The 24,103-nt window shown below is 44.1% G+C and overlaps 1 protein-coding gene across 1 annotated transcript in view; it reads right to left on the bottom strand.

Moving 5' to 3' along the window:
* The window catches only part of LOC119464428 (exocyst complex component 5-like), a 223,009-nt gene that overhangs the window by 51,699 nt on the left and 147,207 nt on the right, over nt 1-24,103 (bottom strand). Inside the window, exons 12-13 of the mRNA XM_037725388.2 lie at nt 22,174-22,297; nt 11,054-11,243 (exon numbers count right to left, since the gene is read on the bottom strand). Coding sequence (XP_037581316.1) covers nt 11,054-11,243; nt 22,174-22,297 — 314 coding nt within the window. The remainder of the gene's footprint in view (nt 1-11,053; nt 11,244-22,173; nt 22,298-24,103) is intronic.

The raw sequence follows: 24,103 nt of genomic DNA, 5'->3' as shown, positions 1-24,103 counted from the left end.
GGCGTGCTTCGTTGAGAACGACACACAAGATTCCTGCAAGTTGATTACTGCACCGTTCGCCTGCAAAAAGTCCATTCCAATAATTAAATCCCTCGAGCATTCTGACAGGACAATGAAAGTAGTGACGTATGTGAAGCCACGTATGCCAATTCTAGAAGTGCACCTGCCCACCAGGTCGATAAGGTGTCCTGCGGCTGTTCGAATTTGCGGTCCTCTCCAAGCAGTCAGCACTTTCTTTAGTCTTCTGACAAGTTCTTTACTCATAACTGAATGGTCTGCGCCTGTGTCTATTAAAGCAGTAATTTCGTAGCCGTCTACAACCACACACAAATCAGAAGTAATGTCACTGTTTCCGCAACTGCTCTCGCGTCTGTCGTTAGATTTCGGAGTCAGCGCTGGAGGCTCTGTTCTTGCGTCGACAGCGGCCTTACCTCCACAGGTCGCTGGTATTAGTTTTCCCGACGCGGGCTTTGGGAACTTCGCCTCGGGGAGCTGGAGGATGGACGCGGACTCGGTGATCGATACCGCAGTGGTACTGTTGACCGAGGTTGGTGTTGCTGTGAAGTATGAGGGCTTTGGCGCGTCGACAAATACTCCCGGATTTCAAAAGGGCGCTCGCCGTTTCTTGGGCAAGGAGCGTTTACGGAAAAACCCCGAAGTCCCGCTCTGCGGTACTCGCACATCCGGTAGAGATGACCAGCTTCGCCGCAGTGGTAGCACAGTGGGATTCGATCAGGAGTGCGCCATATGTCAGCCTTCTGCAATCTCGTCTCAGGCGGAGGTGGCGTGAACTGAGGTTCGGGTACATGGGTAGGTGCCTTGACGAAAGTACGTCCAGGCATTCCTCTGAGTACCTCGGCGTACGATACTGTCGGCCGTACCATTGGTGACGCTTGTGGCTGTGCTTGTGGGTGCTGTTCGCGGACTGCTTGTCTCACTTCTTCACGAACCACTTCTGCCAATGAAGAGACCGCTGTAGGGCCATTGTTCAGCTGTTGCCTCTGGAGCTCTTCTCGAACCACAGACCTTACGAGTTCTCGTAAGACATCGACGCCGTTCCCGAACACCGTTGATATGGCGTCCACAGATGCGACATTCATATCGCGGTTGTAGAGCCTCGCTCGCTGTTGGAGTGTCCTCTCCATAGTTGTCGCCTCGGCGCGGAATTCGGCAACGGTGCGTGGAGGGCTTCGAACCAAACCGGCAAAAAGCTCCTGCTTCACACCGCGCATCAGATGCCGAAGCTTCTTGTCCTCGCTCATGCTCGGATCGGCCCGGCGAAATAAGCGGGACATATCTTCAACATACATTGCCACGCTTTCGTTGTTTCGTTGGCTTCTTGCTTGCAAAGCGGCTTCAGCTCTTTCTCTGCGGTCTGTGCTCGAATACGTAGCCAGCAGCTCCCGTCGGAAGTGATCCCACGACCGGAGGGCAGCTTCATGGTTTTCAAACCACGTTCGTGCAGAGTCTTGCAACGCGAAATAAACGTTGCGGCGCTTCCGGTCTTCGTTCCATCCATTGTAGTCCGCCACACGCTCAAAGCCTTCTAACCAGTCCTCGGCGTCTTCAAAAGTGTCGCCGTGGAAAGGCTTAGGCGTCATTGGCTGATCAACGACAACGTGGGTTGAGGCGGTCTGGGATGTCATTTCGGTATTGGCTGCTGCTGCTATTCTAGTTGGCTCCGGCAAAAGAGAAAACTCGGGTCGCTCACCACGTAGGCGACGGCTCGTGCGCTGGTGGACAGGCGTGAGCTCGTTGGGTCCGAGTTGGCGTGGCTCCGGGCTGCTTTCTTGAACTCGAATGGGGCTGGAAATCATACCCCGCACCTCCACCAGAATTGTAACGAATGATACAAGGACTTCTGAGATAACTATTTATTGGGGGCGAACTTGTGCCCGGCAAGTAAATAAATTAAATAGCTGCAGCGTTCCAAGCAGGAGATCAAGAAGCCTTCTTTTTCACGAGCGGCGCTTCACTTCCTCTTCTTTTTGACAACGAGTGCGAGTGCGTGCGGCCCGAGTGCGTGCGGCCAATGCACGTGCCATTACGTCTTCGTCTTTTTTGTTCTTACTAATACGCCGTTGTCCTCTTGGAGGGCGCACAAACCTGCGCGCGTTATTTAAAGACGGTTTTGTCTTGCATCAATACCAAGCAAGAGGACATGAGCTAAAGTAAATGCCACTCCTTTTCTTGCACACAAATGCAAGCTGCAGCAGACTGTCGTCTGCACTTTCAGGCACACTACTGCTATCAAGAATAATTTAAATGCACTTTAGTTATTTTTGCAGATAAAGAAATTAATGTGCATTCACAGAACCTAACTAAAGTATTCCCACTGACATGACATGAGGATCACTTGCCTGAGTGACATCAGTCACCCGTTCCACATGGAATGGGCAGCAGAAAGTCTGATTGGTGGAGACTGCAGACAACCCTAATCAACTGTGCAACCTCCTTCTTTAGCAAGACTTCATCTTGCCCTATACTCTGGCCCTTCCACCCCAGTAGACCCTAAAATAAAAACGACCACACTGCGCTGTGGCTCCTGAATATGAAGCATGCTACTGGCATTTCTTCCTTCTGCCGATAGCCAGTGTTTCTTAAAATTTCTGCACAGAACACTACCAAAACACAAAGGCTTTTTAAAGTATGTATAAATACAACTAAGCACAAATTTTTGCTAAACATGAACACTGCCATATTAGAAACCCACTTATACAAATTAGCATTTTCTTTGAAGAGAAGTAAGTGGTGGTAGTTGGTTCATGGTAATTTTGACAACACACTGATCTTTCTGAAAGCACAACATGAGTAACAGTGTACCTCGAGCATATCTTGTTTTTGCATATTATAAGATTCCTTGAATCTAACTTGATTTGTTTATAATCACGACACGGCTTCCGTAAAGCGCACTCATGTGAAATACAACTAGTAACCTTCGAGTATAATTAAAATTTTATTCTGGACAATGTTTCCTTAGCCAACTGCATTTTTCTTGACTTGTCCAAGGTGTTCGACAAAGTGCCCCAAACTGCTTCTGTACAAATTTCATCAACTTAACATTGGTCATAAACTTTTGAATTAGATTAATGGAATGTTTTCTTCTTAATCGCTCCAAGTCTGTCTCAGCTAACAATGCTAATGGTGAATTTTACTGGTCGATCTGGAGTACGTTTTCTTGCTCCTTAGCAAAGAAATTGAATTCCACTGATCGATCTAGAGCAAGCTTGCGTTTTCCACTGGTTGACTGTGATCAACCCGCTTTGTGACGGAGTGCTCCTCGTTGATCCGTCGAGCAGAGACGGATTTCACCGGAAATTCAACGATGCATTGGCGTCACCTCCAGACTGGTCGGGTGGCTAGAATGAAGCTCTTTTTTGAGGCGCCCATTGTAATTACCGCGCTGCTAGAGTGCACTAGATAGGGGGAGTGGGTCCAGCGTGAGCTTCCCGCTGAGGCTTATTTTATTGAAAAGTTGGTGGCGCCACCATCACTTTCACCTGAATGAGTGGCCCCGAGCGCCAGCTGGATGCTGGTAGCATCGGACACCCTACCGCATCTGCATGGAGCTTTGACAGACGTTTCTCTCTGCTGCATTTAGTTTTGATATGCGGTGGTGGAAACGGTGATTTTATTCCCCACCGACAATAAAATGGGTCAATAAAATGGAGAAATAGCAACAGGAAACGACGCAAACGATGGTGCGTCGAGAAGACGACAGCTGCTCAGCCCGTGAGCTAGCCTCAGCCACTGGGCGCTGCCGAAACAGCCGGAGCTTCAAGATAAGGCGATGGCGTCGCCGCTGCTATTTCACCATCTTTTGCTTCACCCTTGGTGCTTTCTAAGGCATCTGCTGGACCCACTTCCCCATTCTAGAAGTGCTGCTGAAGGCTTGAGGTGCAAAGATGAAATCGCGATATGGCTGGCGAATATGGCGGGCGCCCAACTTCCGCTGCGCTCTCTGTCAGAGCACATTTATTTTTCACTGGTCGATCTGGATTGGGTTGCCCCGTGCCAGATATGGTTCATTTCTCGAGGACTTAACACACCACTCCAGATCGACCAGTAGAATTCACCCTAATTCCCACTCCAGCGCTGTATATTCCGGTGTACATGTTCAGTGCTTGGTTCTCCCCTCCTTCTGATTTATATAAACAAATTACCTTCTTCTGTTTCTCAAGTATTCACCTATTTGCTAGGCTTGTGCAAATATCATTATTTTGCTTTAAAGTGAAGTTGCAGCGAATAGTAAATAGTGTCTAATAATTTTGAAGTGAATAGTTCGAATAGTTGAGATTTGCATAAGACTGACATAAGAGCCAGATGTTGAGAAATCTAAGAAAAGTTCATTCTTTACTTACAGAAAAAGAAAACAGGTTCATCTCTGGAGCCAGTTTATTTTCAAAGTGCCATTATTAAGATATTTTCATGCAAGAATGGGGCGCGACCGCTGGCACGACACCTACGTCGAAATGGGGCACTTACCGCTGCTGTATTTACAGGCTGCCATTTTATGTGGCGTTCGTGCTTCGTCCACTGGATGTTGGTTGCCGCCTTCAAGTGCTCTACTCTTATCGCCGCCTGAATCCCCGTTCAACCCGCTAGACTCGGAACACTTCCATGGAATGGGCTGGCAACCTGGATCCTGCACCGCTATCATCGCAGAGCCCGACAAGGGATATAAGCAGCGTCTGGTCACGGCTCGCTTTGGGCACGACACCTACGTCGAAATGGGGCACTTACCGCTGCTGTATTTACAGGCTGCCATTTTATGTGATGTCTGTGCTTCGTCCACTGGATGTTGGTTGCCGCCTTCAAGTGCTCTACTCTTATCGCCGCCTGAATCCCCATTCAACCCGCTAGACTCGGAACGCTTCCATGGAATGGGCTGGCAACCTGGATCCTGCACCGCTATCATCGCAGAGCCCGACAAGGGATATACAGTGAAAGCTCGATGATACGAATCCCACAGGGTCACGAAAAATATTTGTATTAGCCGAAATTCGTATCATCGAAACAATTAAAGCTACAGTCGAATCTCGATAATTCGAACTCGAAGGGGCCCGAAAATTTGTTTGAATTAAAAGGACATATTTTTGAAGTATTCGTGCACCATAGCACGATACACGAACGGTGCGAGTCGTGAAATATCGCGGCGAGCAAGCGCATAGCAAGCGCGGGCCACGAAACTGCCCAGGCCGGCTAACGGTCGCTTCCTGATAACGGCAGAAAACGAAGCTTCAGGGAGCGGGCGGCGCCGGCACACGGGTGCACGCGGAGGCCGTCGAAGGTGAGGGAGGAGGGCGGCAGGGAAGCGGATTTGGCCACGTCAACTCCGTCGCTTCTGTGGCTCCCCTCACCCTCCCTCCCTCCCTCTCAACTCCCTCGTAGCTTTCTCACCTTCGACTCCGTGCGCACATCTCCGTGCGCGCCCGCCGCCGTGCTGGCGCCAGCTTATTTTAGCCGCTCCCTGAAGTTTCGTTTTCTGCCGTTATCGGGAAGCGAGCGTTTGCGGGCGTGGGCAGTTTCGTTGGCCTGACTGCGCCTCCGCCGCTGCTTCCCTCTGCGCTTCTGCCGCAGCGTGCAAGGTCAACATGTGACTAGAAAATAGAGGAAGCATAGAGGAGAAGGGTTCACTGCCATTTTATCCGCGTGGCTGAGGCGTCGGCACTAGTGTGTGCTAGAATACGGTTGTCTAGAACACACTAGTCGGCACGTACACGCTTGTTCCGGCGCGATGCAGAAACGGCGACCTTGAAATTTGAGAGAGGGTGAAATTTCCGCCGCGGGTTTTTTTTTTTTTTTTCCCGTTTCTTCGCGCGTGGCATTGAGGGGTCTCTCCTGAGCTTTTGCTCTACGGCGGTGTCTGAGCAATGCCGGTTGGAGGCGCCGCCGCGTGATTTGGTGCGCTGCTAAGAGCATTGTCGGTGTGCGGTATGTTCGAAATAAGTGTGTTCGAATTAACGAGATTCGACTGTAGCTAAATTAAAGAGTCAGAGGTGAACTCACTCAGGCACATGTACGTAAACAGCATTTATTTCTTGAAGAAAAAGTCTCTAATGTCCTTCTATCTCGGTAGACAATCCTATCTCGGTAGACATAGCTCGCTGCGACTAGGTAAAATGGCGCAAACACAAAGAACGCGGCCCGAAGCACAGAAGCCACTCCGTCCGATGGGCGGCCGCCGAAAAGGAGGAAAAGTACAAAAGCGCCACCGCTTCAAACTCTTCGCGCCCAGTCGCGGAGTCCGCGCCTCTGCACCAAAAGAGAACGGGAGAAAGCGCGTGACTGCGCGCTGTTCTCTTTCGCGGCCGTCGGTGGGGCGGCGTTTATTCGTATCAACCGACGCAGCCCGAAAATCGATTCGTAACAACCGTTCTCTAGCACGTTGCAAAGTATTGGGGCTCGGCCGGGACCACAGAAAAATTTGTATCATCCGGAAATTCGTATTAGCCGTGATCGTATCATCGAGCTTTTTCTGTAAGCAGCGTCTGGTCACGGCTCGCTTTGGGCACGACACCTATGTCGAAATGGGGCACTTACCGCTGCTGTATTTACAAGTCAGTTACCGCCTTGGCGCTTCATGTATTAAAACTGATAACTATTGCCTCATTGCGGTGTCGTGCCCCGAAGTGCTTTCAGATAAATTGTGCCTGGTGTCATCGCTCTGGTCGAGCGTATGTTCTTCCATAAGTAGCTGGTTGATTCTACTTTCTGGGGATGTTGAACAAAACCCGGGCCCTGACACTAATGCCATCGCACAAACGCTTGCTTCCGTTCTTGAGACTGTACGCAGACTTGAAGCGGGACAGTCAACTATCCTAAATGAGCTGAAAGGTGTCAGGGAACGGCAAGAAGCCACAGATGCCAGAGTAAATTGCTTAGCTGGAAGAATAGATGCACTCGAAAACACGGTTGCATCTCTCGATAGTGTTCAAAACTCGGAGCCAAATAACGAGCTACGCAGCTTAAGTGATCAACTTCACTCCCTCACTTCAAGATGTGATGATACAGAAAACAGAATGCGACAATGTAATTTACTGTTTTTCGGTATTAGGGATGAGCAAGGCGAAAACTGGGCTGCATCTGAACAAAAAATAATCAAGTTTTGCTCTGACCAGCTTGGCCTTATCATGGCGAACACACAGTTTGAGCGCGTGCATAGATTGGGACGCTTTTCTTCTGAGAAACGTAGGCCCATCATAGCACGATCAGCCCTTTTTAAAGACAAGCAGAATATCCTCGCACTTGCGCACAAGCTAAAAGCTACTGAGTATTCGATATGTGAAGATTTTTCTTTATCCACAAGGCAAGTTAGAAAAAAAATTAATTGAATTTGCCAAAACAAGAAAACAGCCTTTCAAACTTACATTTGATAAGGTTCGTATTAATAACACCACTTATGTTTACGACCGCGCTACTGACACAGTTGTGCTGTCAATCCCGTAGCTAAAAAAGGCAACATCTGCTGGTATAGCTAAGAAATCGCAATCTTCCTTAACGTCACCGCTGTCGTTATCTTACATGAACATTCGCAGCCTACTAAACAAACGCGCTGTACTGAGTGCCTATTTGGAAGATGGCAATCCGATATTGTAGCTTTAACTGAGACTTGGTTGCGCACTGACATCACTAATGCAGAACTTCTTCCCAACAGTAACAAATATAACATTTACAGGCATGACCAGTAGTGGGAAGAGGGGTGGTGGTGTCCTGATTGCTATAAAAACCTGCATTTCATCCTTTCTCGTAGAAACAAATTCCCCTGCTGAAATAGTTTGGGTCGCATGCGCAACAGCCTCTACCCATGTTCTTGTGGGTACATGTTATCGGCCGCCCAACGCTGACCACTCGTTTCTCGATGTACTGCGTGAAAGCATTACATGTGCTACTCAACAATGTTCCACGGCTGTTGTTTATCTCCTGGGCGACTTTAATTTTCCACTTATTGATTGGCCAAATCTGTCATCATCCTGCCGCTCCTCTGCTGAATTTATTAGCTTAACACTAGATTACAATCTAACCCAGATAGTCGATCAACACACCCGCGGTCCCAACATCTTAGTTTAGTATTAACTACCGCACCTGATACCGCCGGGCCTATTGCTTACATTGATGGCTTGAGCGATCACAAACTTCTTCAATTAGACATAAATATTCCACAAACTTTCTATCGGGTTCACACTAAAAGCATTAGAGATTACAATAGGGCCGACTATAAAAATATTAATGCTGAATTGGCTATCTTTCTTAGTGAAGAATTTCTGCCATTCTTTAATTCAAGATTGGTAAACGACAGCTGGGAACATTTTAAACAAAAATTAACAGCACTGGTAGAAAATTACGTGCCGAAAATCGTTATAGCAAACGACAGGTCTAATCCTTGGTTTACAAAGCACCTTCGAAGATTGAGAAACAAAAAGAAGCGTCTACATCGGGCAGCCAGAAGGGACAATCAAGCCTCATCTTGGGCGGCATACAGTGATTTTCTAAAATCTTACTGCAAAGAGCTATGCGCAGCAAAAGACAAATATTTCTCATGTGACCTGCCATCTCTTCTAATAAATAACCCCAGAAAATTCTGGCAAGTTATATCACCAGGCAACACTGTCCGCAATATTGTGCTACATGATAATAGTGAAAGCCCTTTGACGCTGATTGTCCAGTAGCGTTTAACAATTTTTTCACATCTGTTTTTACGCAGAAAGACTGTTCCACTGTTCCCTTAATTCCCGACTTTGAATATCCTTTTATGGAACCAATAGATATTACAGCAGATGGCATTACATCCTTAATAAATAATCTGAAATTATCCCCATCCTCCGGTATAGACAATATCAACTCAAAAATACTAAAAAATACCATAACAATTTCAAGCCAAATTTTGTGTCATATTTTTAGGCAATCCTTAACATCTGGCGAACTACCCCTGGACTGGAAAATTGCAAAGGTTATCCCTGTATTCAAGGGTGATAACAAGTACTCTCCACGAAATTACCGTCCTATCTCATTACCATGCATCTGCTGTAAACTACTGGAACATATCATAGCATCGCATATCTACTGCCATTTAGAATCAAACGACTTTTTTTATTTTAACCAGCATGGATTCAGAAAAGGGTTATCTTGTGAAACCCAGTTGCTCGAATTTACAACAGAATTACATTCCAGCATGAATAACAAACAACAGACTGACTGTGTATTCTTAGATTTTTCGAAAGCATTTGATCGTGTCGCTCACTGTCGCCTCATCTCAAAATTATCCGCGCTCTGACTGGATTCATTAACTTTATCTTGGCTCCGAAACTTTCTCTCCTTGCGGCAGCAGTTCACTGTTGTTAATAACCACTCATCGCTTATTTCTGACGTTACTTCTGGCGTACCGCAAGGCAGTGTCCTTGGTCCTCTTCTTTTCTTAATTTTCATTAATGACCTTCCACAAAATATATCATCGCAGTTAAGGCTTTTCGCAGACGATTGCATCTTACACCATACGATAATAACACCTGATGACCATTTATTATTGCAGAATGACCTTAACCTTGTCAGTTTCTGGTGCAGTACATGGCAGATGACCCTGAACTCAGACAAATGTAAAGTTTTGTCCTTCTCGCGAAAACATTCAAATTTTAGCTTTTCTTACGTCCTAAATAACACCGCCGTACCTCTGACATCGTCCTATAAGTACCTTGGCATTGAACTTACAACTAATCTTTCCTGGAATACACACATAACAGCTATCTGCGCAAAAGCTTCAAAAACTTTGGGTTATCTCCGACGGAACTTGCGTAAATCCCGTGCTACAGTTCCTAAATTAGCATATCAGACTTTTGTTCGCCCACAATAAGAATTTGCCTAATCAGTATGGTCACCACATCAAAATTATTTAGTTGATATGCTAGAATCAATTCAAAACAGAGCATCGCGCTTCATCACAAGTAACTACGACAGAACTTGCAGCGTAATTAAGATTAAAGCAGATATTGCGCTCCAGCCACTTGAAACTCGTCGCACGATTAGTCTTCTTTGCCTTTTCCATAGATACGTTCATGGTAATCGACCTCATGTGTTGCCCCTTGAAGTACCAGCACGCATGTCACGTCACCTTAACAATAGCCATAGTTCCATGCGCTTATTTGGCAATACACTGTCATTTAACGCATCAGCACCGCCACGTGTCATAACCGTATGGAACAGGCTTCCTGATAACGTTGTGTGCCTAACAAATCGGGAAGCCTTTCGCGAAGAATTGCAAAGTTTCCTGTAGAAACATTGTACAAGGATGTTATTGACCTGCTTTCCTTCCCTGTATTTCATACTTGTATTTTTGTATTTTTTGTGTTTAAGAGTATATTAATGTGTTTACGCTGTCTAAAGCTTAGCCTAGACAAACTTTTGGACTTTGCTTTACCCATCTTGTGACGGCCTGTATTACCATTTATATTGTTTACTCCTGTTGAACCACTTACTCTGTGTCCCCCATTACCCTGTGCCCTTAAATGGGCCTGTAAGGTATATTAAATAAATAAATAAATAAATAAATAAATAAATAAATAAATAAGTAAATAAATAAATAAATAAATAAATAAATAAATAAATAAATAAATAAATAAATAAATAAAGAATGCAAGTTCAACATTTGTTCCAACTCCAGCAGTACAGGAAATTTGTTTACAGGCTTTTTCTTACTGTTGTGCTTCATTTTACCTAAAATTTTGTGGTGGTTGAGGCTGCGGGAGCACTTCGCATTCGTCCAACAAGCATTGTCACAACACTGTGAAGTGCGACTTTGACTGTGTGACGTCTGCAGTTTATGTTGTGTTGCGCAAATTCAGCTTGATGCTTTCCATCTACACCTGAATTTAACCCGTACTGTTCTGTAAGGGCACAGACAAGCTTGGTAGGCCCACTCGTCTCTATTGAGGTCCTCAGTCTAGCCCGCACGATTACCATTTTTTTTTTTTGCCAAAATTAACATTTATTTGCCTTACGAGCTTGTTACATGTCATGCAAGTTTTTACTGTTAAGACATGAAAGTGTTGAGCCATCTAACCTTGGTTGTCTCAATGACATCCTCCACTTCTGGCTTGAAGTCCGTTTTCTTCTGTTCAGTTTGGAGGATGCAGCGCACCCAGCCGATAATGGCTGCCAGTGAACGATCCAAACCAGTGTCCATTTTGATCTCCATCTGTTCTGTCAGTTCTCGCTTCTTCTGCAGGCACACACTATGTTCTGGAGTAGACCTGTTTTAAATGAAAGTGTTTGTCAAGACATCTTCGCACAATTCAGAGCCTGTTGTTGCTGCACTCAACTGTAGTGGACAGCTGGGACAGCTGCAATGTCCCAAGTGCAGGGAAAGGTCAAACTGGCTGGAACATGGATGTCATATTATGTTGTATAGTTCTAACAAGAAACATACACGAATGTTCTGTCTCCTTCGTCTGTGTATGCGTTAATTTTTGCCCCTGTTCTAATAGCTATGCATCACTAACTAGCCCAACAAGAAGTACCCACACGAAGAGAGCATCATCACACATTAAAGATCACATATGGATCATCCTGTGCGAGTGATCATGCTTTCTTTGTGTCTTGTTAGAACTATGCAGCACAACTTTGCATCCATGGTCAAGAACCAGCTAGCCTACATGCCACTGATTACTGTCTGTAACATACAGGTGAACAAGGACTTCTGTGTTTCATATCATCACTGAGAGTCAAACACGCATATTGGCAGACAACAAGCTCAGTTATCGACTTTAGGCGCCGCATTTACGATTGCATATGCCAAGATAACATTAAAATGTCAAGCACTAAGAAAATAATGACCTTTAATATCTGCTGAATATATAATCAGCTTAATTTGATAAAGGCTATGACAAATAATTAGCCATGCATACTTGAGGTGCTCTTAAAAAAAATGCTTCTGATCTGAGTGTTAACTAGTGGCGTGTCACTACGTGGACAGGGGGAAGGTTTTTTCTTTCATGCTTTTTGGTGTTAATTTACATCAGCCAAATGTCTAAAACAGCTGCCAATTTACTAAGTACACTGCACATCAAATAGTCAACTTTTGTTTCGTATCGCAAATATTTTGGGAGTTGAGGCATGGAGTTCATGTTTGAAGACAAACTTAAAGCTCACCAAAAATATAGCATTTCTAAACTGTTCTGCTTCTGTCTGTTCTCAATGATAGTGGAAGCATGTAAGTTATAAAATTTTGCTGACTTCACTGGTACCTGAAGAGAATATGCCGTGTATCACAAGGGGTTGTACCATTTCTGATGCCGCATCTGCCAAGTTTTGCAGAAATAGCAGCACCAGGCATACATGACTTTCCTAGCAGAACCACTGGCTCATTTTCACTCAAATTTTGCACACAGGTAGCATGTTGCAGTGGGCTAACTTTAATACCACAAATGCTAGCACTGAATCTGGCAAATCAGTTCTGTATAAGGCCCCAATGTGGAAGAAGGTTCATGAAAGGGCAAATTGTCACTGTGGCACACAATGGATACTGGTTTCTTAAAAAGAAAGCTTCGCAGTTAGAGAAATATTTGCACTGGTCACGGGATTTAACAGAAAGAGGGACCACCCCAAAAAGGCGGCAGTCCTGGGTTCGATTCCCGGACCAGGACGAATTTTTCTTTAATTGCAAAGCTTCCTTTCTGAAAAATCTATATGGGTTTCCTTTGTAGCTTTGTGCTACATTCGGGTGGATGACAATTTTCCCTTTCAATGCCAGCTTCATTCACAGTAAAGCCAAAGTGCATGATGTCTGTGGCGATGACCCTGAAAAATGATTTTGCTACAGCAGTGGTACCATCTGTCACGGCTATGGTTAAATCTGCTTTTCACTAGTATAGCAGTAACGAATGGCACCATTGTTCTATTGCACCAAAAAAATATATATTTATGTGGTACACAACATACACATGCAAGCATTGCTTGCAAATGTGGTATTAAACTGAATCCACTGCAAAAAGCAAAATCCGAGTGGGAATCAGCCAGCAGTTTAGCTGGACAAGTCATGTACGCATGGCACTTCTACTCAGGCAATATTAAGAATACATTGTTTTCGTTTTCCCTATATAAACCTCTACTCACTGGCTGTGCTTCAATACTGTTTCTGCTGTACTAAGTTCCAGCGATGTGGCAAACACAGTGACAAGACAGTAACAGTTACGACAGCAAATTAACATGCCAATATAACAGTTTCAATGAAAACTGCCTGCTGGCTTTTAGTCCAGCTGCAGAAAAGTCGTATGCTGCAGTTCTCCCCACAGCCATATTTTTGAGCATTCATCAAGTCTTTCATTTTGTTTTTTTCTTTTTCATCTGGTAAGTTTTCAAAAAAAGTACTAGCATGTGATTCATCACACCACAGGAGTGTGGTGTGGTGTGAGCTGATAGCCAGGTTAGGTTTGCATCCAAAATTGTCGCTTCAAAAAGCACACAAGCACCACTTAAGCCACTTCAGCATGTGGAATGCTGGTGCTTTCATATATGACCGTGCTCCTCTACTTGCTCTGAATGACGCAAAAACGTTCAATCCACTCAGCCTCTGGTCCAGATCGTATCTCCAACTTCGTCCTAAAGAGCTGCACTACCTCTATTGCCCCCTTTTTAACTACGCTACAATTAAACCTGGATATAACGAAATTGACAAATTCCCAAAAAACTTCATTATAAAGAGGATTTCGTTATATGCAGGTTCAGCACAAAAATTCGAAAAAGAAACGGTTACCGTATTTACTCGATTCTAACGTGCCCTCGATTGTAACGCGCACCCATTTTCCGTGACCAAACGAGAGGGAAAAAAAATCCTTTACAGTGCCGCGCACCTCATGCTTTGGAATCACTCATCCTTGGAATGTCGCACCAGGTATGGATGCGTGGACCCGTGTCATTTCGCACAAGCTCGAGGCGTCGGAAACGAAGAGCGAGCGACATGATGGCGTCGTAGCATCGTATAGTGTCACCTAGTGTCAGGTTAGTGAAGCGCAGTAACCAAAGAATGGCGCTGCCAGTGCGTTGAAAAAAAAAAGTTTTTTTTTTTTCCTTTGGCAACATCAACTGGAAAAGGAGAGTGCCGTCTTGGCGGGCTAGGCCAGCTGCAGCAAGCAGCGGGATCAGGTATGAATGAAGAGAGAGGGAAAGGTCACGCGCGCGGCGGCAAGATTGCCGGGTCGAGGGATGCAGGCTTGCCTCGCGCATGCTCATGCGCTCGCTCACGCCTCGCAGTCGTCGTGAATTTGAGCGCACCAAGCGCGCCGCCGCCGCTTCACATTCTGTCGCGGCGGAGAAGGTGCTTCCGGTTGCTGCTTGCGCAAAAATGACAAAATTTGGGGCAAAAGCACTAGGTTGTCGGCGGAGAAATTCGTTATTTCAAGGCGGTCTCCCACTGCCACTTCATTACGTAGAGGTCTCAAATACATGTGCTTCTGTGGAGTAATGGCGGGGATTAGAAAAACTTCGTTATACCCGGAATTTGGTATATGGAGGTTTGTTATAAGCAGGTTTAACTGTATTTGCAACATCTATTGAGCAAGGTGCATTGCTTTCTGACTCGAAGTGCGCAAATGTTATACACATTTAAAAGCAGCGAAGTAACAATAACTGCCAACTATAGACCCATTTCTCTGACTAGCGTGTGTTGTAGATCTTTAGACCAATCTGATGAGCCATCTTAACAGTAACAACTTTTTCTACCCAAAAGAACATGGTTTCAGAGCCGGACTTTCATACGACACACAGTTAATAGAATTTACACACAACATACCCGCTTCAGTTAACTCTGGTAAGCAAGTAGATTGCATATTTCTTTTTATTTCTGTAGGGCATTTGACTTGGTCTCGCACATATTGCTGTCGCAGAAGCTGTCTGTTCTTAACATACCTGCTAAACTTACGATCTGGATGGAAGCTTATCTACTTCATAGAAGACAGCGAGTGGTTCTTGATGGTGTAACGTCATCTTACGCGAATGTATTATCTGGCGTTCCACAAGGATCTGTCATGGGCCCGCTTCCTTTTCTGGTGTTCATCAATGATCTTGCTGAACCTGTTTCTAGCCGAGTTAACCGATACGCTGATAATTACGTTGGCTGTGAAACTGATTACAACTCCTTGCAGGATGACCTTAACTCTGCTTTATCTTGGTGCGGCAGGTGGAACATGACACTTGCTATTTCAAAGTGCAAACTCATTAGGTTCACAATAAAAAAAAAAAAACAGCCTTTCATGAAAGATTATCTCATCAATGAGATTACCTTGTCTCTTGCGACACAGTTTAAATACCCAGACATTATTTTTTCAGAAACGGTGCCCTGGAACGCTCATTTAGAGTATTCAATAGCAAAGGCGAGCAGGGTGCTGAACTTCTTGCGACACAATTTTAGACAAGCTCTGCTGCAGTTAAAACAAACCTTGTAAATTGTACGCCCGATCCTAGAGTATGTGTGCGTGGTATGGGACCTGACAACAAAAAAGAATACAAATATACTAGAGCATATACAGAAGCGTGCAGCCCGATTTGCAACAGGAGACTATGATTTCACAAACCGGTCATCTAATATAGTGAAACGTTTGGGGTGCCCCTTGCTCTCTGAGAGGCGCAAGTATTTACGACTAACATTGCTTTTTAACATTCTAAAGAATACAAGACCAGAATAAGGAAACCTGCTTACGTGTCCGTGGACAACAGTATGAAAATACGAGAGTATAATTGCCGACTAAATACTTTCAAATTTTCCTTTTCCCCTGTACTATACATGATTAGAACTGTTTGCTGGATCTAACTGCTACTGTGCCTCCTCAATCCTTTTTTACATTGTTACATGACCACATTTTTATATCTTGACATTACTGAATTGCTGAATTGTTTGTCAGTTTTATTGTGGATGTTGTATTTGTGTATTGTGTTCTGTTCATCATTGTATTATCATTGAACTGTTGCAGTGTTTGTTTTTAATTTGCATTCTGGATGCATTTTATACATTGCACCGCATGTCACAGTCCATCTTTCATACCTTCCCCCTACACTAATGCCCAGAAGGGCGCTGTAGGAAACTGTATAAATAAATAAATAAATAAATAAATAAATAAATAAATAAATAAATAAATAAATAAATAAATAAATAAATAAATACAAAAACCACATATACGGAGCGAGTGCTCTTTGTCAGAAGATGGCACTTGGATTTGCCATTGAGATTTAGAATTAAACTCTCTCTTCTCACAGCAATATCATGTTATATTGCTGTGAGAGGAAGCGCTGCGATTGTCGCACTGTGCTGCATCTTGGGTGAATAAACCCGTGTTTGTTGGCGATCTGACTCCGGAGCCTTCTCTGCGCCGTGTCAGAGAGTCGACGAACTCTGCCGTAGCGCCCTGGTGCGTTGCGGAGTGAATGAGCGTCTAAATGGAGGAGTTGATGGGTAAATCAAAGAAAATCAAGTAAATGAAATAATTCATTAAATATATTAAGCTACTCTCTTAAGAGGTTCGTGTGCTTTGGCCTCCATATTAAGTTGGGAAAGTAACTGTCTCCTTGTGATCCTTGTGGTAAGAACCATTTTTATTGGCCTGGACACAAAGATGAAGATGTAACATTGTGCGGTTAGTTGGCATGTCGATGCCACATAATCACGTGAACTCGCGGTAAATAAAAGGAACTTCATGGGTGCTTTTCATCATCTGTGACAGCAGTGGTCTAGACCAAATGGTAGGAACATTTACAAAAGCTGACAACAATAATGCACTTCTTTCATACAGTTCCACATGCATCTTACCTTGTATAAGGGATGAATAGTTACATAATTGCTTCCAATTTTATTTGAAAAAGGATTAAAGGCAAGGTACCCAATTGAGTACCGAGGAGGTCATGGATACTTACGAGTCGAAATTACACAGTCAGGTATTAAGTAATATTTTTATTAAGAAGAACAGTAGCAGCAGTATTAGTAGTTTATTGTATTAAAAACAAAAGGAAGATGAAAATGAAGGGCCGTGAGCACTACTTACTTCCCAGTAGACACCTTAAAGGGACTGACAACTGATTTTTAAGGACCCAGTTTCTTATGGCGCAACGAAAAGCTCATACTTGGTAGTGTTTACACCTCCAGCGGTCACTTTCAAAAGTGCGTGGATATTTTATAAGCCGCCTTATATGTTAAATACACACGATTGGATTGCAAAGAAAAAATCGGTATTTTGCTTAAAGGTCCAGTCTCCAGTCACGATGTCCTTTTAGATAAACTAAGCACATGTGTTATATGAGACGTTGCTGTCACTTATAACAAAGCTACTTAACCAGTCAGTACGAATATGTGGTTATCAATGAGTCACCAACGTACATTGAACAAATGGGTGCCACAGGGCTCCTTATTAGGCCCTCTACTATATATAGTTTACATAAACGGCCTATGCTACATTCCAGGTGGTCCAAAACTAATAATGCATGCAGTAGACACCAATACCTTTCTTGCAGGTATATTGCTAGTCGATCTTGAAGGAAGTGTAAAGTTGATTTCCATGAATTCTACCCTGACGAGACCGATGAATTGGATCAAATTATCTGGCAGGTCTAATTAAACAAGATGTAGAAAAAAAAACTAAGCACATCGCTGATTCATTTGGCAGTGTTTGCCCGATTCTAACAGGCACCCCCGGATCAAACACACAAACACTTTCTGCATGCCCAACATTGAAAACTAACGCAGAACTGTCATTCAAGCTCCTAAACAAAGTAGAAATCGAATGTGCAACCGATTTTTTAGCAAGAAAAATGGACAAGAGTCTAATTAGTGATGCACAATGATGATGGCCGGTTTACTAATGCCAGCTTCGCTGCAATACATCTGTGTTATGCAGTAAAACATACAAACACCGCAAAGGCCGTTTTAACACGACAGCGTTAAGGGCCCCGTGTCGCAGAAAATTCGATGTTGGCATTAGCAGCGTTGTCTGTTAGGGAAAATCATCTCGTCACAACGCACCAGACGGTGCCCTTTCTTTGAACTTCTTCCTTACATTTGCGTTCCTGTATGCTAAACTAAAGGTCTTGAAGGGACGTACGTAAGGCGACAAACTCTATTCTAAAACTGTCTACTGTCTAAAGATGCTGCTTTAACTTCTCTTAACTAAATGGCGAGCCCATCAGCTTTGGAGATTCGACTATTCCCACTCAGAGGGCATGGTGAATTTTTGCATTTTGCAGCGCATCATTGTTTATGCTTTACTAAAACTCTATCGAATAACATTCCGCAAAGGTTTAGCGTGACAGGCTAACGCAAGCATTTTACACTATACTAACTAAAACTGTCTATTAACGCAATAACATTAAGGGACACATGATGCAGGTAATCCGGCGTCGGCGGAGTTTTTCGTGAGCGAAAATTTTCGTGTATATTTAGGTATACATCTATGCCACGCCTCGCCATATGACATGCGGTATATATGGGTTAAATTGCCACACCATTCTATCACTAAAATTGCTCATGCCTTGTCTTACATTCTTGATAAAGTTATTCCTCGGAATTTTGAAAAATACAGCCCACAAACAAAAGTCATGAAACCAAACACCGGCAGCACATGCCTTTTATGTGACATCTTCCCAGACTGAAATATTAAAGTGCGAAACATTTGAAGAAACCTGAAAAGGATGCAATTTCCTTGACGCGGCTGTGCACTCCCTTAGGGATCGGCCCATGCAAAAAGCTGCATTTCTAACAGAAAGCTCACCTTCGCGCATAGGATTCGCCACCAATTTTTCCTGGTAAACATTACGGTTACGTAAGCTGCAGTTGCTGGGAAGCGTGAGAAGCCGTCAGAGATCTTTGAATGCTATCGCATTCCAATCTTAAAGGCGAAGCTTAAGCGTCCTCTAAGATTTGGGTTTCGTATCTGATTTCACCACTCAGGCAATTTCCCGCAAATTTTCTTGACAAAGAAAAAACCAAGGTGCATGTTATAATGGGGTAAATAATGTCATCAGACATTGTGAGCTACGGTTATTGATTGAAAGTCTTCCGAGGGCAAGCCGAAAATGGCTGTTTTCAATGGGAGACGCAATCACTGTCCTCTAAGCCGTCATGGGAGACACTCCTACAAAAGGGATCGCTGTTGGGGTTACCAGAGAAGTTCGAATTACCCAGCTAAGGGTGATTTTAGGACTGCAATAACAAAGGTTTGCGCCCACAGAAATGCGACCTTCAGTCGGGACCGAACTAACTGAGGAATCGAATTAACCGGAGTCAAGTTAATGGAAAACTACTGTATTTAAATCAGTTTTCTTTTTGGTTAAAGACTAACAGGTTATGCTAGAATGCTAATAAAAAAAAATAGACGTTATTTGCCACGTGAGCAAGCCACAAAATTTCAACAGGTGCATTTTGTACCAAGGCCCCATATTAGAGCAGGCTAATACTAAAGAATTCCTGGTAGTGGGGTTTCAGGAAGAATTATCTTGAACACATAGCAAGGTTAACGACAGAATGAAGCAGAAGCATTGGGTGCTGTATAAATTAAGTTGATTAAAGGGTGCCTGAAATGGTTTGAACAAATTTTGCAGACTCGTAGGGTACAGTTACAGTAAAACATTCGCGCCACAACTGAAGTGAAGCGTCTCATATTAGAAAAGTTATGAACGATTTTAAGTTGCCCTCCTCCCCTAGCCATGCTTTTTCTCCTCAACTCATTCGCCGAGCAATCGGGGCTAAGCTCCGCTTTCACTGGCTCTGCGTCATGATGCGAGATGTTGTCTATTTATGGTTGTCTTGGAGCCAGCGTGCGAAGCCTCTCCAATCTCTCCGCTAGCTGCCGCACCGTCGATCCCCAGCAAGAGCTATCCAAACAACGTGTATTGCGAGCGTTATCTCACAGTGCTGCGCTGAGCATGTCCGGTATTCGGGTAACTGCAGGCAAGCTGGGCGTTTTGACAAATGGGCAGAGGCATAAGCTAAAGCCCCTCCATACTACGACTGCTGTGATGAAGAGACTTTAGTGTAAACGTGAGCGGCCTGAACAGCCTGCACTGTGCAGCCAGCTGGTGGCGCAGAACTTAGAGCAGTACTGACACAAAATTTTGAATAGGTTTACCGTAGCACAATTATAAGGCATCATGTGTGTCTTCTTTTGTCATATCTTTTAATCGCGCTACGGTAAACCTATTCTAGATGCGTTACCAACAAGCCCACATTGCAACCCTCGTGAAAATTTCGAAGTCGAGATAATTTGTGAGATCGATTTATGTGGACACACAGACGTCGTCTACAAAATACCAACGGTGAATACAGCTTAGAAAATATTCAAAATCAATTTTAATGTCTGTGCGCTCAGCCAACCGCAAATCACTGTGTCTCATGACATTGACATCCACAGACTGGGTCTGTGAACAACCCAAAAAATGCTACGTCACGAGTTTGTGTTGGCTACCATGCTTCTTGCATGTGCTCTCCTTGTCAGTTGTTGCTCGTAGTGGGATGCTCTCCATGTCGCTGCAACAGTTTTGTTGTGCCCATCGGAAGATTTCCCACCCTATCTGCTTGACTATACTGCAATGACCACGCATGAGGCGTGAGTGCAACACAATGCAGTGTGTATACTGTGTCGTTGACTTGTGCCCAACACATTCAGGGTTAGGTATAGTGATGCATAATTTTCCCTGCGATAAGTACGAGACATGTGGTGCGATTTTGAGCGCGATCCATCATGTGACCACTCGCACCAACAGCCGTACTCAACAGACACTCAACAGGTTCCAACATCATGTGGCGTCAGATCGCACGCTGCACGCACGACCATCTCGCTGGATGTTGTTGTGCCGGGTCGCACAACTGCCGCGTCGGTCAGATGGCCGCAGCCAATGACAGCGCCACTTGTGTGTGCATATTGGCCCTGTAGCAGACCCGGTGGGGCGAGCAAATTCCTCGCCGCTCCGATTGTCCCGGCACTTTTTCTCTTTAATGCGAAAGCATTATATACCCCATTACGAAAATCCATCATAGTCAGCAGCATGACCAAATGATGGTACCAAAAAATGCCGACGGCGCAGAGCGAAAACACTTTAAAAAAATAAACACATAAAAAAATGGTGCTGCACTTGGTGATGCAGAGCTCAAATAGACAAGAACAGGTAATATTTCAGTAGCCAAGTGTATTCTACTTCGCTTCTGGTATAAATTTTCAGCAGCAACATGATTACACCACTGCCGAAAATTTACACCAGCAGCGAAGTTGAATACACTTGGTTACTGCAATATTACCTGTTCTTGCCTGTTTGAGCTCTGCGCCACTAGGTGGCAGCACCATACAGGCCGCTCTAAAGCCCTTTAGGCCACTCACGTTTACGCCTCCGCCCCAACGCTTGCGGTCCGCCTGCATTTACCCGATTACCAGACAAGCAAACCTCTCTACTGTTTGCCTGCAACCGCTGCGGATGAAACCGCGGTCGCTATCGACGCAATCATGAATGACAACGCAGTCGACGCACGCATCGATTCAAAATGGAACTACTGCCTGCGGCAACCGCTGCGGACGAAACCGCGGATCGCTGTCGACGCAATCATGAATGACGACTACGCAGTTATGAAGGCACATGACAGATGCGCGTACTATGTCAAAACGAAACTACTGTTTGCCGCAACCGCTGCATACAAAACTGCGGCCGGTATTGACGTGATCATGGATGGCGATTATGGACCCCTGCCGACCTTGGTTTGCTTCCAGTCCGAATTAACTGGTGCGCGAGCAGTTTTATTCTGAATTAACGAAGGTCTGCTGCCATGGGGCTATCTGCATTCTTTGATGAGAAGGAGCGGGGACGGCGAAAAATTCGAATTAACGGGGGCCAAATTAACAAAGCTTTATTGTATTGTAAAAGTGTGTATACCTGTAAATAAGGTCACAAACATGCATGCATTTCATGAATATCATGTTTTGTAAATACGTACTGAACTTATCAAACAATTCAATTATTTTGTTTTATATTTTTCTTTTGTTATTTCTTCCTGCATTCAAATGTGCTAATAGATGTGACTTTGTTACCAAAGTGTGCACACTAGCCTGCATGTCGCACTGTATTAGAAGCAAAGGCCTTTGTCAGGCTACTAAGCCTTTTTATTTAGCTCCAGTTTCTATTCCTACATACAAATTTCGTGCCAACATGCATACTCACAGGAGGAGAGGGGCAACATTGTTATTGAAGAGCTTCTCAAGCAGCTGGTAAATGGAGTTGCACTGCCTGACTGTGTCAAAGAAATAAATCTCTGGCTCACTCTTTGGCTCGGACACAGGTATTGCTGGTGGGGAAAGAAAACACCATTCACTTATACATTCAAATTACATAACATTTATCACAGTGGATGTACGACCTTCACAAAACATTTATGATTTTTTGTAAGATTGAGAATGGTAGCGATCACACAAGCACAAAAGGTGCTAAGATGCCACTGCTGCTGTTTACACAGAGATGCTGCAAAAATATGCGGTAGCATGGCCTTCAAACCCGTCAGTGTGGCGCAAGCACAGTGCCAAAAATTTCAAAGACTATGTATTAGGCCACCTATCTACATCACCATGTTTTGCAACATGCCACAAGCAATTCAGTGGTGGAAAACATGATGCACTAAAATTATCTTAGCTTTGTGGGTGAAATTACAGCAATATAATAGTAATATGACTAAATAATGACAACATTTACTTGGTTCAGTTGCACGAATGGGCTCTTTTTTAAGCGGCTAGATTAAGTGCAATCTTTAAGCAAGAGAATCTGAAAGTCTGATTTCTGGGAGATATTTTCCTCAGCTATACAATCACAGAAAATGACCAAACTCCATACATTGTACAGTTAATCCAGGAGAATTGACAGGCATGCAAGCTACCGCATGCACCTTAAACTGCAGCTTGAATAAATTATCATTATATCAGACTAGTCAGCAGGTGTACCTCTAGAATTGCCAACACATCTAGGAAAGTTCAATTTCTTCAAAAGTTTTCTTCACTGAACACATACATTCAGAACACCCACCCGCTTGTTGAAAATATTGATTTTTTCGCAAATGTACTAGTATCAGCATAAATCCAAATGTGAACAATGCAACACCACAGAAATTAAAAGTGAATATACTTTGAGACTTTTTAATCTAGCATTAGGCAGGGTTGTGCAATGACCAATATGGATTCCATGCATCTTAAGTCAGCTGGTGTTGTTAGACATTTGCGGTAATGCATTGTGACTATTAGCCACATCATTACCTTTAAATATTCTTAAACACATTTCCTTCAATATTGCACCGCTGCAAGTTGCTTCTTAAAGGGGTCCTGAACCACCCCACAGGCTTGGTGAAAAAACATAGTCCGTGGATAGCATACGTTGCTGTGAACATTTCAGCCAAGTTTTGCAGTCGTGCGTGGCACGTGGAGCTCGCAAGCTCTCTCAAGAGCTCAAACGCTCTCTTTTCAACAGAAGCCTGCTCCTCCCTCTTTTCTGCATGCTTTATTTCATAATAAAGCGAATTCCCATATGTGGCTCCTATTGGCCAATAGATGACGTTAATCAAGAAGGGTGTTTAGATCAGTGCGTTTCTTCCTACTGTTACTGTGTATATTTACTGAGGAAGTTTAATAAAAAGGCTGAAGTAAGCAAAAATGTGCTTTCAAATTTCAATAATAATTACGTACTTCTGGAAGAAGCCGACTATCATCTGATCACGCTCGGCCGCCCGCATAGGAGTTAAACTTTGGCCACCCTGCTTATCGGTGTCGTAGCCGTCAGGTCTTGCGAATTTCGACTAGTTTTGAACGCTGACCTTGCCTCGAACCACGTGAAACTTAAGGCCAGGCTCCATGCACGCTTGCCAACGTGCGCCCTTTAATGAATGCATCAAGCGACAGCCATTTCAAAACAACACTGCCTTGCCATGACACTGTACAAGAGCTCCATTTCATTTTCATAATGCTAAGGCATAAATGATGCAAATAAAATGAAGCTTTACTGCATGAATGAAGCCATAAAAAACTTTCCTTGAATTTTTTATCTGTTGGCTTCATACAGCTGTAATTAACGAGAATCGGGACCCTCGATTCCCCTTCTGCTTGTTCAAGAT

The sequence above is a fragment of the Dermacentor silvarum genome, chromosome 9 (assembly GCF_013339745.2).
Source record: "Dermacentor silvarum isolate Dsil-2018 chromosome 9, BIME_Dsil_1.4, whole genome shotgun sequence".
Classification (NCBI taxonomy): Eukaryota; Metazoa; Arthropoda; class Arachnida; order Ixodida; family Ixodidae; genus Dermacentor; species Dermacentor silvarum.
Note: the sequence above shows the minus strand (reverse complement) of the source record. Positions and strands in the feature narration are given on the sequence as shown.